This window comes from Coturnix japonica, chromosome 3 (genome assembly GCF_001577835.2).
Source record: "Coturnix japonica isolate 7356 chromosome 3, Coturnix japonica 2.1, whole genome shotgun sequence".
Classification (NCBI taxonomy): Eukaryota; Metazoa; Chordata; class Aves; order Galliformes; family Phasianidae; genus Coturnix; species Coturnix japonica.
The window spans coordinates 18,442,427-18,457,308 of record NC_029518.1 but is presented as its reverse complement, the minus strand read 5'-3'; the positions used below and the strand labels follow the sequence as shown (position 1 = coordinate 18,457,308).

The following is a 14,882-nucleotide window of genomic DNA, read 5'->3' as shown; positions in this document are numbered from 1 at the left end:
ATCAAGTCATTGCAGCTTAGGTGAAAACTTAGGCACATACATTCACTAGTTTTAGGACAGTAAAACTATATGTTTTTTGCTATCTTCCCAGGCAAAACTAAGAGTCAAATATTGCTTCTGCTTGACCAGACTATAAAAAGCCACAGTGCACAAGCCTGCAGTGTTACAGGTGCTTCCCAGCACTTTGGACTAATGCTATGAGGAAGCTGGTCTCTGTCAGGTGACTTGATATTACCTGTGTGACAAGTAGTCACATGCTGTCAGAATATCACATACCTTCTGCTGGCCTAGAGAGACAATTCTGGAGCTGAATGATGTGGCATGAAGACCATGAATGAGATCTTTCTTGTATTTCTCAAAGGTTTGCATCAGTTTTTCTCTTTTCTGCTGATCGTTGTCTGTACAAACACAAATGTAAACACAACTCTTTCAAGTTATATTAGTGTTCAAGTCACATGTTATTATGCTCTTTGCTCTTCTTTTTTTTCCCCACTAAAGACTGTTCTGTCTCCTCCTCTTAAGGCCAGGTAGTATAAAAGGCAGACAACCACTTCTCTTTATGGATGGTGCTTGATGCTGCAGAAGCACACATCCATATTTGAAATAAATGCAACCCAGGGCTTCATTATGTCACCCACATGGTAAGTAACAAGTTGTGGAGGCATAACAGAGCACAGTATTTTGTTCCCATCTACTGCCCACTCTTTTTCCCTTGCTTCCTGAACTCCTGCTGCTTGGTCTGTGCCTACTGTCCTGGGCAATCTGTTCCATGCTCAGTGCCCTCTTGTGCAGAACCTTACCTGAGCCCCCAGCTGCCTCTCCCCTGACAAAGCTCCATGCCATTCCCTTGGGTCCCATTGCTGTCACCAGGGAACAGAGCTCAGCACCCGTATCTCCACTCCCTTGTTGAGGTAGTTCTTTTAGTAACCTTGCATTAAATCTGTTTCAGTGTAAATGGTGTTAGGCTTATCATAAGCTATAATTTTTTTGTGTGTGTGAGCAAACAGCTCTTCCATCTCACTAGTATTGAGACAGAATACGCTTGTAACCTGGCAATGTACTATATGATTGCAGGTTTTCTTCAGAGGGGGAGATGTATTGCCTGGAGTTTAGTATTGCACATTCGTGAATTAGCAGAAGACTTATAGGGTTTTAGTAAGTCTTAATGAAAGTAATATTTCATTCAGAAAATGAATAATTGAGACTTTTTTTTTTTTAAAAAAAAAAGCAATTAGGTGTTGTTCTAAATTTTTGGCTTCTCAGAAGTTTGTGACAGCTTCTGTATGAGGCACAACACCTTGTAAAGTTGCCTCAAGGCTGTGGTGACTGTTGTAAAAAAACAGATATTTCACGAATAGCTAAAATGAAATATATCATCTCCTGAGGCATATAATCTGACTTTCCACTCTTCCATGGACATGAGTTCATAGCATCATCCTATTAAGAAAAAACATGTTGACAATGCAAAATCCTATTTGGATGACTGGGAAGCCGGATTATACAACTCACTGGAACAAATAACAGAATGTACTTGCTCAGTCACATTCGTGCAGAGATTAGTACCTCTTCTCTTTATCTAGGTTTGTTCAGGGCCCAAACAAACTTCCCCCCTCCCCTCCACCTCCCAGATTTTGATTAAAGACTTTGCATTGTGAAGTCCTGTTAAAAATAACAGACAAGGAGCTTGATGTAGTGCCTACACAATGGTACTGCCAGTCAGGATACCTGGCTTCTTTTGTGATGCTGTCAACAAATTATTGTGAGGTCTTGGGAAAAATTGTATTCGTGTCTCCCTGCTCATCTGCACATTCTTTATACTTGTGTGCAGGTAAGGCAAAACAACAGCCTCTAACCCAGGCAAGGCTGAGCCTTCACCAAGCCATGCCAAGGGCAAGAAAATAAAATGTTCCAGGTCAGAGAACCACGGGTTTTAAACAGACATCATCTAGTATTTCACTGATATTTTTACTACAAATACAGGTTATAAATATGCCACGTGGCATTAAGCCTATTCAAACAAGTCCTATTCCTCTGCAAATTATAGTTATATGTTTTGAGTAGTCAGCAAAAAACCCTTGGCCAGAATGTCATGCAGCTACTTTCCCTTATTTTCCTTAAGAGACACCGGGTTTCATTCCCCCACAAACCATCAGGTTTTGTATGAGCCTCACTCACATGAGGCAGACTGAGGGGTCCTACACTACAACCTAGTTTATTCAGAAACACATCTGCTAAACACATCTCCTCCCGTTCTAGCTTTACTCTCTCCAGTTTCTCTTTCCTCACCATTGGTTTTTTCTATTCATGTTTTCCCTGTGCCCCTTCTTGGGTTTGCAGGGCTGCTGCATCATAACCACTTCTGACACCAGTTGTGCTTCCTTTTCAATCCTCAACTCTTTTGCACTTGTCAAAATGACCTTGCTGCATGCTAACCTGTCATGCTCTCCAGATACATGAACAAAAGGGCCAGGAGTGGACGACATTCTCAGTTTTTCAAGTCACACTTTTGTTTGTATTCCAAATGATAAGTGTATTTTTCTCTCTTTATAAGAACAAAAATTATATATCCCATGCCTTCCACTCTCATATCCTTGCTGACATGTTTCAGAACTGGCTGTACTTTATTGGTGAAACGAGAATTGGACATGTTAACTGGGGATGCTGCAGGAGGGTTTCAGTTGTAAGCCATGATTCAGTATTTTTCCTGAATCCAATTACAGGATGCAACAGGAGCCAGTATCTCTTGGCTACCTGTTTGCTGCTTCCCAGGCAATATAATCACATGGCATGGCCAGTGCAGCAGTTATTTAGGCAAATGAATTCACCAAACTTCCAGTTAAACTCATGAATTTGCTAATTTATCATGCTTCCTACTGTGGCAAATGTTATTTATCAATGCTATTGTGCAGTTTTATTGGTTCTTTTGCTGGTACCTGGTACTGGTCAATGCAAAAGAAAGTACGGTTAATGAAAGGGATTTGGTCGAAAGCTGGACCTTTTAAAAAAAAGGCCCCCACACTGTTTTCCTGGTATTCTTTGCTTTTTTTCCAGCTAATAAAAAATCTCATCTCTCTTTTGCTGCTGCATAGAAGGCCTGCATTCGTACCGAGCAGACACAGATTTACTCAGTAGAAAAGCTGTAACTGGTCAATCAGACTAGAACTAATCAAAACATCTTGATGATCAAAACATCATGAAAGACACCTTGTGTCTTTCAGTTCCACTTATATTTGTCCTAAATACAAATATTACGAGGCAGTGTACACCTTAGACTGATTCCACAGCTGCCCTCATAAAGAGAGAGTTATTTTCAGGTCTGAAACTATGGTCCAAGTATGAGGATAGGATACATAGCCAGAACAGTCTTCCACTAAATTGTTTACCAGATGTTACAAAACTGAGTGATTATAGTTAGAAACAGAATCAACACCTTGGCTCATGCCTTCATTTTTGACTTGCAGTGGGAGTTCTGGTTTACTTCCTACCAAGTGTTTTTAAAAAACTGGCTGAAGTTTAACCTCTGATGAGTTTTGAAACAACAAGGAAGTTTCAAGAGACTGTGGGGAAAAAGAACAGAAAAAGTGGTGAATCAACTCCAGGGCTGTCAGACTGACAACAGTCCCAAGTATAACAACTCAATGGCTGCTACAAGGCTCAGTTAAAGTCAAAAACATCCACCGAAAGATCATCCTGCCAGCATGACAAGAAGAAAAAGTGATTTTAATTATGGTTGAGTGAGACAAATATGTTCATTTAAGAGACTCCTATAAGCTCCTTGGCTTTGTTCTGCAAGATATTTGGACGAAGAATTACAAGACAACAAAACTACAAGTGTTTACGAAATGGCTAACTGGCAGATCTGAAAATGTTCTTAGAAACGAGGGCTCCTTCCAAGGCAGGTATTTATAACACAAGGATCACTTTTAATGTTGTGTTATTAGATTATTTCTTTCATTTGTCTGTAAAAACATAAAATCTTTCCTCACGAAGTTTAAACAGTTACAGCTGGTGAACTTGTGAGTTCCATGGGAAAGGAAGTTATTCAAGGACAAAGAGAACAGGAGGCATTTACTGTAAAAAAGTGATCTGTATCATTCAATAAAGTATATGTAGGCAAGCAGTATGCTTTTCAGCATGGATAACTGAACACCTCAGTCCAAAAAATGCAGGCTTTTACTTAAAGGAGATGAGTCTAACCAGGCAATCAGTGTTGCTGAAAAACACTCCTATCTTTTGCTAGATAAGCGGGTTCCTGTGCTTTCTCACAGTGACAGTAGCCAAAACCAGTGTAATATCGTTGTCTGTAAAGAGTGGGAATCTGGAGTGTAAGTACAGTGAACCTGCACTGTGGTCGTTTTTGATAGTCTGGGGACTGCTGCTGAAGTTATGAATCCTGCTCCAAAATTTCATGACTAAAACAGCACATATAATTCCCAAGGCTGGACAAATTCATCCTGAAAGATAGGCGTATGTCCTTCCTAGTGAGGTAAATTATCCTTTATGACAGTTTAATGAAAGATGGCATGTAAATAAATGAGGTTGGACACATTTCTAGCTCTTCCTCCCCACTAACTCGGCAGACAGCAATGTGAGGAAGGAAGACTTAGGGAAAAATCAGACTGGATAACTGCAGCACTTTATTCTTTATCCACCATGGATACTTTTCTGAAATTTCATTTTTCTCAGTTTTGGCTGCCATTGTTAACTTACATAAACTCTGATTTTAGAGCAGTGCAATACAAAGAGACACAAGAACAGTTACATTATTCACATCCATGGGCCAAATTCTGCAGTCTGCACTAATAACAGTTTGTCTGGTGTGGTGATTGCTTATTTTGGCAGTCCAGAGCAAACAGTACCATTTATCCAACAGAAATCAGTGGCAGAGAAGGCTCAAATGTTTAGATTTGATTTTAGATGCTCTTTGCCTTACTAGCTATCATTGTGAAACGCCTATGTTGTCACATTAATCTACAGTGTGTGGGTGGTTTTTAAGCCCCAAGCTCTAGTTCAGCATTATTTGTTTTTACCAATGGTTAAACTCTGCAATAGTATCAACTGAGAGAATGAAAAATGATTTTCTAGAGGAAGAAAAGCCTCTAAAATGCCAGATATACTCACAAAACTCTGCTAAGTGACACTGCCCCTTGCTGTTTGCCGTTTCATTTTCAATCCCATGCCAAACTCTGCTCATTTTGCTAAAATAAATGCTCACACTGACATTAACAGAAATTTCTCCATGAGGAAGGCAAGAAGGAATCATCTCTCTGTAGACAGCATCCAATCTGAGTATTAACAAACTTGAACCTTTTGGCTGTAACCCACATCTGCTGTGTGTGACTTGTTCTCTTTATGAACAAATTCGTGGACAAGAGTGGAGCTGTGAGCATTTGACACAATTCCTTCGTAGTCTGCATCAAAATAAAGGAAGAACTCTCTCTCTTGTTCTGTTTGAGCAGACAACAAGATTTGGCATTTGTTTTACTTGTAAGGGGAAAGTAATCCATTTCTGTCTTAATCTTTTAGCCAGTATAAATAAGACAGAATCAACAAGTGAAATTCCCAGCTCTTCAAGTGCAACCCATTTTTGACTGCTAACTATCGACCATTTCCTTCATAAGCAAATAAGATCCAACTCTTACACTTGGAGCACCTCAGCCTGTTTCTCATCTGAAGTACATCTCAGCACATTTCTGTTATGAAAGGCCAGAACTCCTTCCCTCCCTTGTGAGTCAGTAAAAATTGACAATGCTAATTTACACCTGTGAAAACGTGGCACAACAAAAGGATAAATCTAGCAGCACTGCTCTTGATTTTTTAAGATTCTAAGTTACTAAAAACTGCTAAAGCCTCTTTAGCCAAGATTTGTCTCTTACCTGAAGCCAAAAGGCAGCAAGTGAAGGGATGCTGAACTGTTAATTCTGCTTGATACTGAGAAGTGATCAAGAACTTCAGCAAATACAATTTCATACAGCTTACATTAATGCGAGTGACTCTATATCTTGTGATTGAAAGACATTATTGGTAAGCTGGAAAAACAGAAGCAGAAGACACACAGCTATTTGCAAATCACTCACAGGGATATATGAACCTCTGCAGAGGGATGGGTAGGGTTTTTTTTAACATTGAAATTGTACAACAGTATTCAAGGAGGAAGGGAAGCTGGAGTAGAAGGGAAATGAGGTGCTTCATTCCTGCTTAAGTATTGATTGCTGAAGCATACTGCTTTCCCCTTTAGTAGTGGAATAGGAATGCAAAGTCAAAATAGAGTCAGTGCACAACAGTTATGACAAACTCCTTCTCCCTGCATCCATCAGTGGTTCCCACTAGTTTCATCGTCCCTTTTTACAAACAGCACTGACTCTGAAATCACTGGGAAGGATGCTTCTGTGATGAACTGACTGCAGTAGAACATAGAAAACTATTCCTTAATTCCCAGCTCTGAAACAGGCTCCAGTGTGAGCACAGGTACGATAATTAATCTCTGGTGTCTTAATTTTATCACCGTAAAAGAGGTGATAGCACACATTTACTCTGTTCTAGCTGGTGCAGCTTTTGGGGCAGAAATTCCCAGAAGATGATCTTTGGGCCGTACAGTGGCTGCCACAAAGGAACTCAGGTCCCAGGCAGAGCTGCCAGCATCGTGTAGGATTGGAAGAGGGAGAAGAATTTGTGAGCCATGCCGCCCAGTAAATCACTGATAGCTCATATATTTGATATTTCCTTCATTGTGGCTCCCTTGGAATGCTGATACATGTTTCTTTTCTAGAGACTGAAAAATATATTATTAAAAACCATCTCACTAACACTCCATAAACTCAGTGATAGAAAGTTGATGTTTGCATATATAAACACATTAATTTTCACTGATTGCTAAATGATCCATTCAATTGCCCAAGATTAGCGACAACTAGCATTTCTACATCTGTAAGGATGAAATTATGTATTTATATAATTGACTGTATAGATTATTCACACAAACTCTAATCTTCCTGAGATAAAATGCTGCAATTTTTTATGCCTTTGAGCTGTTTGGAGAAACAACTTGTTCTTATTCTCAGGTGTTGTGTTCTTGAAAGTCATGAAGAAATTTCATTCTAAAGTGGCTAAAAACCCAAACAGAAATTACTATTTTGACTAACATCTGTCTCATGCAGAAAATTACATACAGAAAAACACAAGTTATAAAAAGACCACTGTGTACCATATCTAAGCACTTAAGTACTTTGTTGACAGACAGAGCTTTTTCTTTCTTTCTTTTTTTAACAAAAAAGATATCATTCCTTTTTCCTAAAACATGTGACTCCCTATCAAAAGGCACTAAGGCTTCTTTCTGCCCGCCTGACAGGGAATCCTGAGATGTTTGCTGCCTTCCAGAAGCCAAGATGTGAGATGTTGCCAAAAGAGTGCCACAACTTGTTGTGAGCATGGACTACTATCCACTATTGCTCTTTCATGTGGGCATGAATGACACTGGAAGCTGGAACGTGGGCAGAATCAAAGAAGGTTATAAGGCCCTGGGAACTGTATCACCCAAGCTATCTATCTGCTCTTCAATTTTGGATGAAAGAGGGAAAGACATATGACGCACATCAGCTCCTGGCTATATGGCTAGTGCTGTCATGAGGGTTTTTGTTTTTATGATAATGTCATTTCTTATGAAGTTTATAACCTGTTAGAGATGAATGGGATCCACCTGTCTAGCAAAGGCAGGACAATTTTTGTCAGCAAGCTGGCCAATCTAGTGAGGCAGGCTTTAAACTGAAGGACTTGGGGATGGGGTCCAAAATGGCAATGCTCACGCCATTGCAACCAACTGAGGAATAAGCCAGGCCAACCACAACAGTGACAGATATTCTTTAACTGCCTTCTATGAGATAAGTCAGAAGTTCAGCCCCTTCAATTGCACACACAGCTACTGGGAACTTCTTGCATCCCTCAAGAAAAGCCTACATCCCCTCCTCCCTTTTCTTCTCTGAAGTGCCTGTATGCCAATGCATGCAGCATGGGGAATAAACAGGAAGAATCAGAGATGTGTGCGTGGTCACAGGGCCATGATCTCACTGTGATCATGTAGACGTGGGATAGCTTACATAACTGGATGGCTTTGTTCTTTGTAGGAAAGACAGATCATCAAGTGGTGTTGCTCTTTATGTGAGAGAACAACTAGAATGTATCAAGCTCTGCCTAGGGGGAAGTAATGAACAAATGGAGAGCTTATGGGTGAGAATTAAAGGGCAGACTAATATGGGTAACATTGTCATGGGTGTTTACTACAGGCACCCACAGATGCCTGTGATCAGGAGGAAGAAGTTCATAAGGCCTTCCACAGACAGATGAAAGTAGTTTTGTGATCACAGGCATTAGTTCTCATGGAGAGAGGGAACTTCAACTATCCTGTTATTTGCTGGAAGAGCAACACTGGCAGACATACACAGTCCATGAAGTTCCTGCAGTATGTGAATGATAACCTGATACAGATGGTGGTGGTGGAGGAGCCTATGAGAAGAGATGTGCTGCTGGACCTTCTTCTTATCAGTAAGGAAGGTACTAGAGTTAGTACTAGCATCTTACTGCTATTGGTGAGAAGTTTCATTTATTAATTATCTTTCTGCTCACCAATGTTGAAGGCTCACAGTAAAACTCCACAAGGAGCAATCTCTAGAGAGAGATTGTTCCTCATTGGCAGTCAGCCCTTAAATGGGGTCTAGGAGAGATGCAGCCAGGCTCCAGTCCTTCTGGTAGCACAGCTGAATTGCCTTCACCTGTGCTCTTATGGCTGACTCAGTGCTTGCCTCAGGTGGTCAATTGGAGGTTCAGGCCATGATCAGCAGTTCCTGTACACCATGAAGTAGCAGTGTGCTGATGTGGCCAAGCAGGAGTGCATTAAAAAGAGTGTGGTCAATCAGTTAGAGGAGGTGATGGAGCCCTTCTACTCTGCCCTGGTGAAGCCACATCTGGAGTACTGTGTCCAGTTCTGGACTCCTTGGTTGGAATGGGAGAGTAGAAAGAGATTTAGAACTAGATGTGCTGGCCCAGTGTGCTTCCCTGGAATGGTGGACTGAGGCTGTGATGGAGCCACAGAAATGAGATTTAGCTGGGGTTTTTAAAAATTGCAGGGCTTGCCAACTAATTATTTGGGTTGCTCATCTTCTTGCATAAAGTGTGGGTTACATTTATGGATTCCCCCACTTAGGGCTGGTTTTGATCAATATTTCACAAGTGCTAAGTTTTTCCCAGTTTCCTACTGGTTCATTTGGGACACTTTCATGTGCATATCAGCCAAGATTTCTGCTTCTCTACTGAGCTGATCTGCCTCAGGAGATCTGACTTAAACATCACAATACCATAGAATATTGTTTGGGAGAGAACACTGGAACCTACAGGCCATGGAAACACTGCCTCATGCTTCCAGGCTTCCAAGAAATGTAATTCAGCTGTAGCTCTTAATCCCTAATAACTGAAGAATTTGGAGGACTTTCTGAGTGCAAAAGATGAATTTGACTCTCAAACTCAATGTACGAATAAGTATTTTTTCTTTTTTCCTTCACTGGTATAAAAACAAGGCTTCATAATGGATTTTTTTTTTCTTTTTTTTTTTTTTCTACCCAGAACTTTCACATTTCCTTTGGAATGGAAATTCTTCTTTTTGATTACTAAGACACTGTTTGAAACCTGGCCTCTGGTGGTTTCTGCAGCATAACTTAAGCTCTTTCTGGTAAATGTGGCTTCTACTGAGAATAAAAATGTAAACGTTCTCCTAGTCAGACATATTCAGTGCTGGGGTGGTCATGGAATTACTGTTTTCACAGTAGTATCATAAGTCATACTACTCTCACAAACGTAAGAAAGCCAGCATTTCTAATGCTTTATATACCAAATGTAAAGTCATGAGAAGAATTTCTCATGTGAAATTAATCAATGATGCTCTTACCAACTGCGACATTAGTACCTTCATGAGATCCAAAGCAGCAGAAGGTTCAATGAACCACTAAATTGGAGCTCATACTACTCTTAAATACTAGAATTGAAAATCCAAGATACACCTGAAGGCATTCAAGAGGAAGCCCTACACATTGCACATTTCCAGTTCACCCATGCAGTTCTTAACCTACAGAACAACAGTACAGGCAGCTTGAAAAATGGATCATTTTCATACCGCCAAAAAGTGTTTTACTTAAAATATTTACATTTTATTTAGTCTTTTATCTGCAGTGTATTTATTTCTAAAATGAAACAAAGCACTATACACAGTATTTTGTTCAGTCTTTTCAGGATTAATCTCTGCAAGTGTTTGAGGCTTTGTCTTTGTTTTAACAGGTCTACGTACATCTGCACTATTACCAAGTGACCTGGGTTTTCTTCTTGCAGCTGACCGGAGAACTAAGTGCTTGCTGTGCAACACAGATTGTATATTTGGAAAACAAGTCTATATCTACACAAGTGTATGGATTGAGAACAGGTAAGATACTATATCTCATCAGAACGTGTGTTTGTCAAAACTACTGTGCATTCTGATAAACTTCAAGGTCTTAAAAGGTTGTAAACAGCAACTAGTAATAACAAAAGTAGAAATGCTGTGAGAGGGAATTCTACATGAAAAGAAGAAAATGCGCAATCTTCAACTAAGCAGAAAATTAGTTTTGTCCTCATGTTATTTTAGCAGGCTGGCAAAACAGCCTTCATTTATTTTGTGTCTTTTAATATGCAAATGATAAACAGAAGCCTATATTTGTGGACACAAAGTCATTTTGTACTGCACAAATGATTGCACATTAACCCCATTACTAGTGGCTGTACCTCCATTGTGCTTCTATTGTGTTTAACACTTCAGAAGACATAAGTTCTTATCTATTCACTGTGACTTCTAAATTTTGGGTTTTTCAGGGACAAAATTTCTTTTGCCAAGATGGCTATTTCTGGAGCTAACTTATCCTTTTGTGAAGATAAATGTTAAACGACAAGAGTCGACTTTCCTTAGCAGAGTACTGCTATATAAAGGATACAAATGATGCTGAATCCTCACTTCCTCATGTTATGGCTTCGATGTGCAAGAGCCTTGTACTCATGCGAGCTTTTAAATTAACAGAAACCACAGACAACAGTACATTTCTGATTATCTGTGTAAGTGAAACAATAAGTAGCTATTATAAGGAACATAAATAATGTCCTCTTGATCTTCTCCAATAAATGAGTTTCTGTGAGAGGATCACCTCCTTTTAAAATGTTAAAATCAGTCAAAAATACTAAGTTTAAAATGCTTATGTGAAAGCCAGTACTGAGGAAAAGCTAATGTGATATCAAACATGAAGTTTTAAAAAGCAAGCAAAAAAAAAAAAAAATTAAAAAAATTATCATTATGTGATATAATTCTGGACTTATTCTCTTGCTTTTCTTCACTGAGGATCTTTTATGACCCATTTTTTCTGAATCTTTAAAGGGAAGAGCTGTCTTTTCCTTCTTGGGTGACGTGTATCTTGCTTAAACAATTGCATCTAAGTGTTGTCTTTGAGCTATCTTTGCTTTCAACTGCATTACATGTGTTATACCCCAGTAAGAGTGATAACCTACTGCAGATCTCTGAAAATTGATATCCACTGTGCATGCATTCTTAAAAAGCAGCTACTTTCACTTTTCTTGCTTTAAAGATTTGATTTTAAATTGTGGGTTTTCTGTGCAGAAATGTTGCGTGGTCCCATATATATAATTTTTCATCAAAGAAACAGGATAGGCCTTAAAACCGGGTGAATGAAGAAATCTGAACACATTCCATAGTGATCTCTCTGTTTTCAGGGAAAGGGATGAATGTATTGCTTTTCTACCATCTTTCCTTCCTCCCAAAAATGAAGGCTATCAGAGACTCTGCCTAAATGTTGGGTACTGCAGGTTTCAGCCAAGAGGTGGCGTTAAGATGCAATGCAACGTTGTCTTAACTATAAAACTTTTATTTCTCAAAACCTGTTTTAACGATGGTATGCCTCATGCCGAGAGGTACACAAAGCAGTTAAGGAAATAGAAAATACACTGTATGAGAGCAAAGGAGTTCAACAGGACAGTGGTTTGAACTGAGACTGGAAAACTAAAATGACATGCTTTAAGCAACCACATGTAATGTACACCAAAGATTCTTACACTTTGCAAATTAGAATGCAAGCATGCAAACATGAACCAACATCTGGATACAGCTACTATTTTAGATATTAGGTGAGATACTTAGATACTTGAGGGGCTGGAACTAGATGATCTTTAAGGTTCCTTCCAACACAAGCCATCCTATGATTCTGATGTTTATTATTATCTTAACTGTACTTGGAATGATGCATTTTTAAGGCATGCCTTCTCATCATAAAAAAGACAAGTATTTACAAACCAAACAAATGAAACCAGACCTATTTTGAAAACAAAACTATACTCACATTTAACACTGGAATGCAAACTCTTTGGTGCAGATGAATCAACAGCAGCTGTATTAACAAAAGAAGGTTCAGACCATTGAAACACGAATATTCCAAATAATCTTACAAAAAAGGGATATAGATGAAACTGGTGATATAAAGGTGCTGAATTCCTCATGGAAATGTGGTACTGGTATGCATATTAGCAGGTCTGCAAGTCATCATATCCTATTTTTTTTCCCTAGTCATTTATACTGTTTTCTTCCTGTTTCCTGCAATTATCTTGCCCAACAGTGGGCTTTCAAAACCTGGCATAGCTGAAATATAATCAAATCAGTTGAGTTACGCTATATTAAACCAAGTGAGGATTTGACTCCTTGTCTTCATCTGAATTGAATGAAAGTGCTTCAGAAGTGCTGTTGCTGATTCAGTATTAAACCTGTGTCTGAATTTTGTGGCTGTAGCCCATGTTTACTTTGGTTCAGAAATAAGAATCAGTGCAGCAATGTTCTTGCTGTTCTTAATGTTCTTTTTAGTTTACAAATGCAAAAAAATCTGTGTACATCTTGATTCAACATCAGTTGTTAGCCATAAAGAAATTCAGGAATAAGCAGTATGGCTGCTATCAGTCATCAGAAACTACCAAGTGATGGTATAACAAGGAGATTCAGGTTATTCCTAGACCAAAGGGCATCAGTTATTGATCATTTGTGTATCAGTCAAAGATATTTGATTATGTGATTACAGAGCCATTTTTGTACACTGTATTTTTTGTTATTTGGTCATTTGATTTTTCTTTGCAAGTGGTGAGATCAAGTGACTTTCAAGGAACAAAGCCATGTCACTGTACTGGTGCATACTCTTTAGTAAGTCATGTGTCCGTACAGGAGATGGTATGAATACAAATGAAACTGTATGTCTCATTGCCTATACCTAGAGATAACTGCAGTGTCTGGAGAAAAACTATTTTTGACTGTGGAGAAAGAAGTAATCACTCAGGAGTGCAATACTCCAGTTGCCATTTGAAGGACACTGACTCTGTTTTTGTCCAAAACACTTCAGTGATTACTGCTACTTGTCACAGCAAATCAGAACTTGCACAAGCGCTCCAAACAGTGTTTCAGACATGCAGGACTAGCTACTGAATGGAATGAGGCCGAATAGACTGTATTCAAAAAGCAGATCTACTTTGGGAAAAAAAATAAAAATAAGTGAGTATTTAAATGGGTACTAGAGAAGGCCTTTACGCAGCCCTAAATTTTGCAGGGGCATGAAACCCTGTCATCTGCTACACAGAACAAGTAACAACTCAGCGCTTCAGTGCATCAAGGTATGTACAGACCTTGATCTCCTTGCAGAATTACAGTTCTTAATATCTATGAAAGTTCAACTTCTGCAAAGAGAACCTGACTGGAACAATGAAGCATTGTAACAAGGAAAATGTTTTTTTTTTTTGTTTTTTTTTTTTTAATATTAGAGGTTCCTTCTCTAGCTAAAATAAAATAAAATAAAATAAAATAAAGCTAACTTTTGAGAACTATAATTTCAGATGGTGAAACATAAGAATTGGAAATTCTAGCCACTAGAAATTTTGATTGGCATCTATGTTGAGAAGACCTTACCAGCTTAACTGGACTGTGCTAGAGACGTGCAAGACTGACCTGCAAAAAACTCCCCAAAAACAACCAAAACCATAAACAAAAAAAAAGAAACCACAAATCCAACTGAAATCTGTTTTGGAACAAAGCACTTGGCTTCTTTTATGCCAAGAATATCTTCTGTGTATTTTCTTTTGAGCTTGAAGAACGTAATAGACAAAACAACTGAAAAAACATCTTTGAGTTCTTTCCTTCTTCTATTTTTCAATCTTCACTCTTGTTTTAGGCTACATCATTTGAGAATGAAACAAATTTCAATTATACATGACAATCTTTGCTTTTCTTAATTTTTATTTTTGTTTATCTTAATTCTTCTTTATGTTTATGAGAAATGTACCAGGACTTGAGTTTTGCATTCCTTAGAGTTCACTGTTTCTGTGATGTTAGCCAAACAAGAGTAAAAGTCACTGAAGAACAAGAGCATGCAGCAGCAAACCAACCTCCAAACCATGATATGAGTGGTAAGGTCACAAACTGTACCAAGGTGAAGGTACTGCAACTTCTAAACGTTGATTCTGATACAGTGATAAAATAGTTGACTGGATTTGTGCTACTTAGTCTAAATTGCTGAAAATGACTAGACTCTTGGCAGAAATAGTAGCAGCAGCAGTCTGATCTAATGTTCCACAGCTATACGTTTCTGCAAAGCTCACTGTGTGTTTTTAAGTGAATTGTTCAGTTGAAATGGCTGGGAGTCCAAAGACTGAAGTCTTGCAGTAACCTAACTACAGATACAACCTCTCACTTCAATTGTTTTCATCTGCACTTGAAGCACCGGGAACTTTACACAGTTCCAGACAACCAAGAGAGGACATTTTTTGCATTCCAA

At 38.8% G+C, this 14,882-nt stretch overlaps 2 protein-coding genes across 5 annotated transcripts in view; one reads left to right on the top strand and one right to left on the bottom strand.

Moving 5' to 3' along the window:
- The window catches only part of KCNK2 (potassium two pore domain channel subfamily K member 2), a 168,003-nt gene that overhangs the window by 14,395 nt on the left and 138,726 nt on the right, over window positions 1-14,882 (top strand). For 2 of the 3 annotated variants that reach the window (XM_015857337.2, XM_015857334.2), the window contains exon 3: window positions 10,321-10,462. The gene's annotated coding sequence lies outside the window, so the exon portion shown is untranslated. Of the gene's footprint in view, window positions 1-9,396; window positions 9,519-10,320; window positions 10,463-14,882 lie in introns of those variants that run through there. The other variant, XM_015857335.2, reaches the window with a different exon arrangement.
- LOC107311089 (spermatogenesis-associated protein 7-like) overlaps window positions 1-14,882 on the bottom strand; it is a 49,994-nt gene that overhangs the window by 14,541 nt on the left and 20,571 nt on the right. For both annotated transcript variants that reach the window (XR_004306519.1, XM_015857339.2), the window contains exons 4-5: window positions 12,417-12,464; window positions 277-398 (exon numbers count right to left, since the gene is read on the bottom strand). Coding sequence is in view for 1 of the 2 variants with exons in the window: in XM_015857339.2 (XP_015712825.2) it covers window positions 277-398; window positions 12,417-12,464 (170 nt within the window). In the remaining variant the exon portion in view is untranslated. The remainder of the gene's footprint in view (window positions 1-276; window positions 399-12,416; window positions 12,465-14,882) is intronic.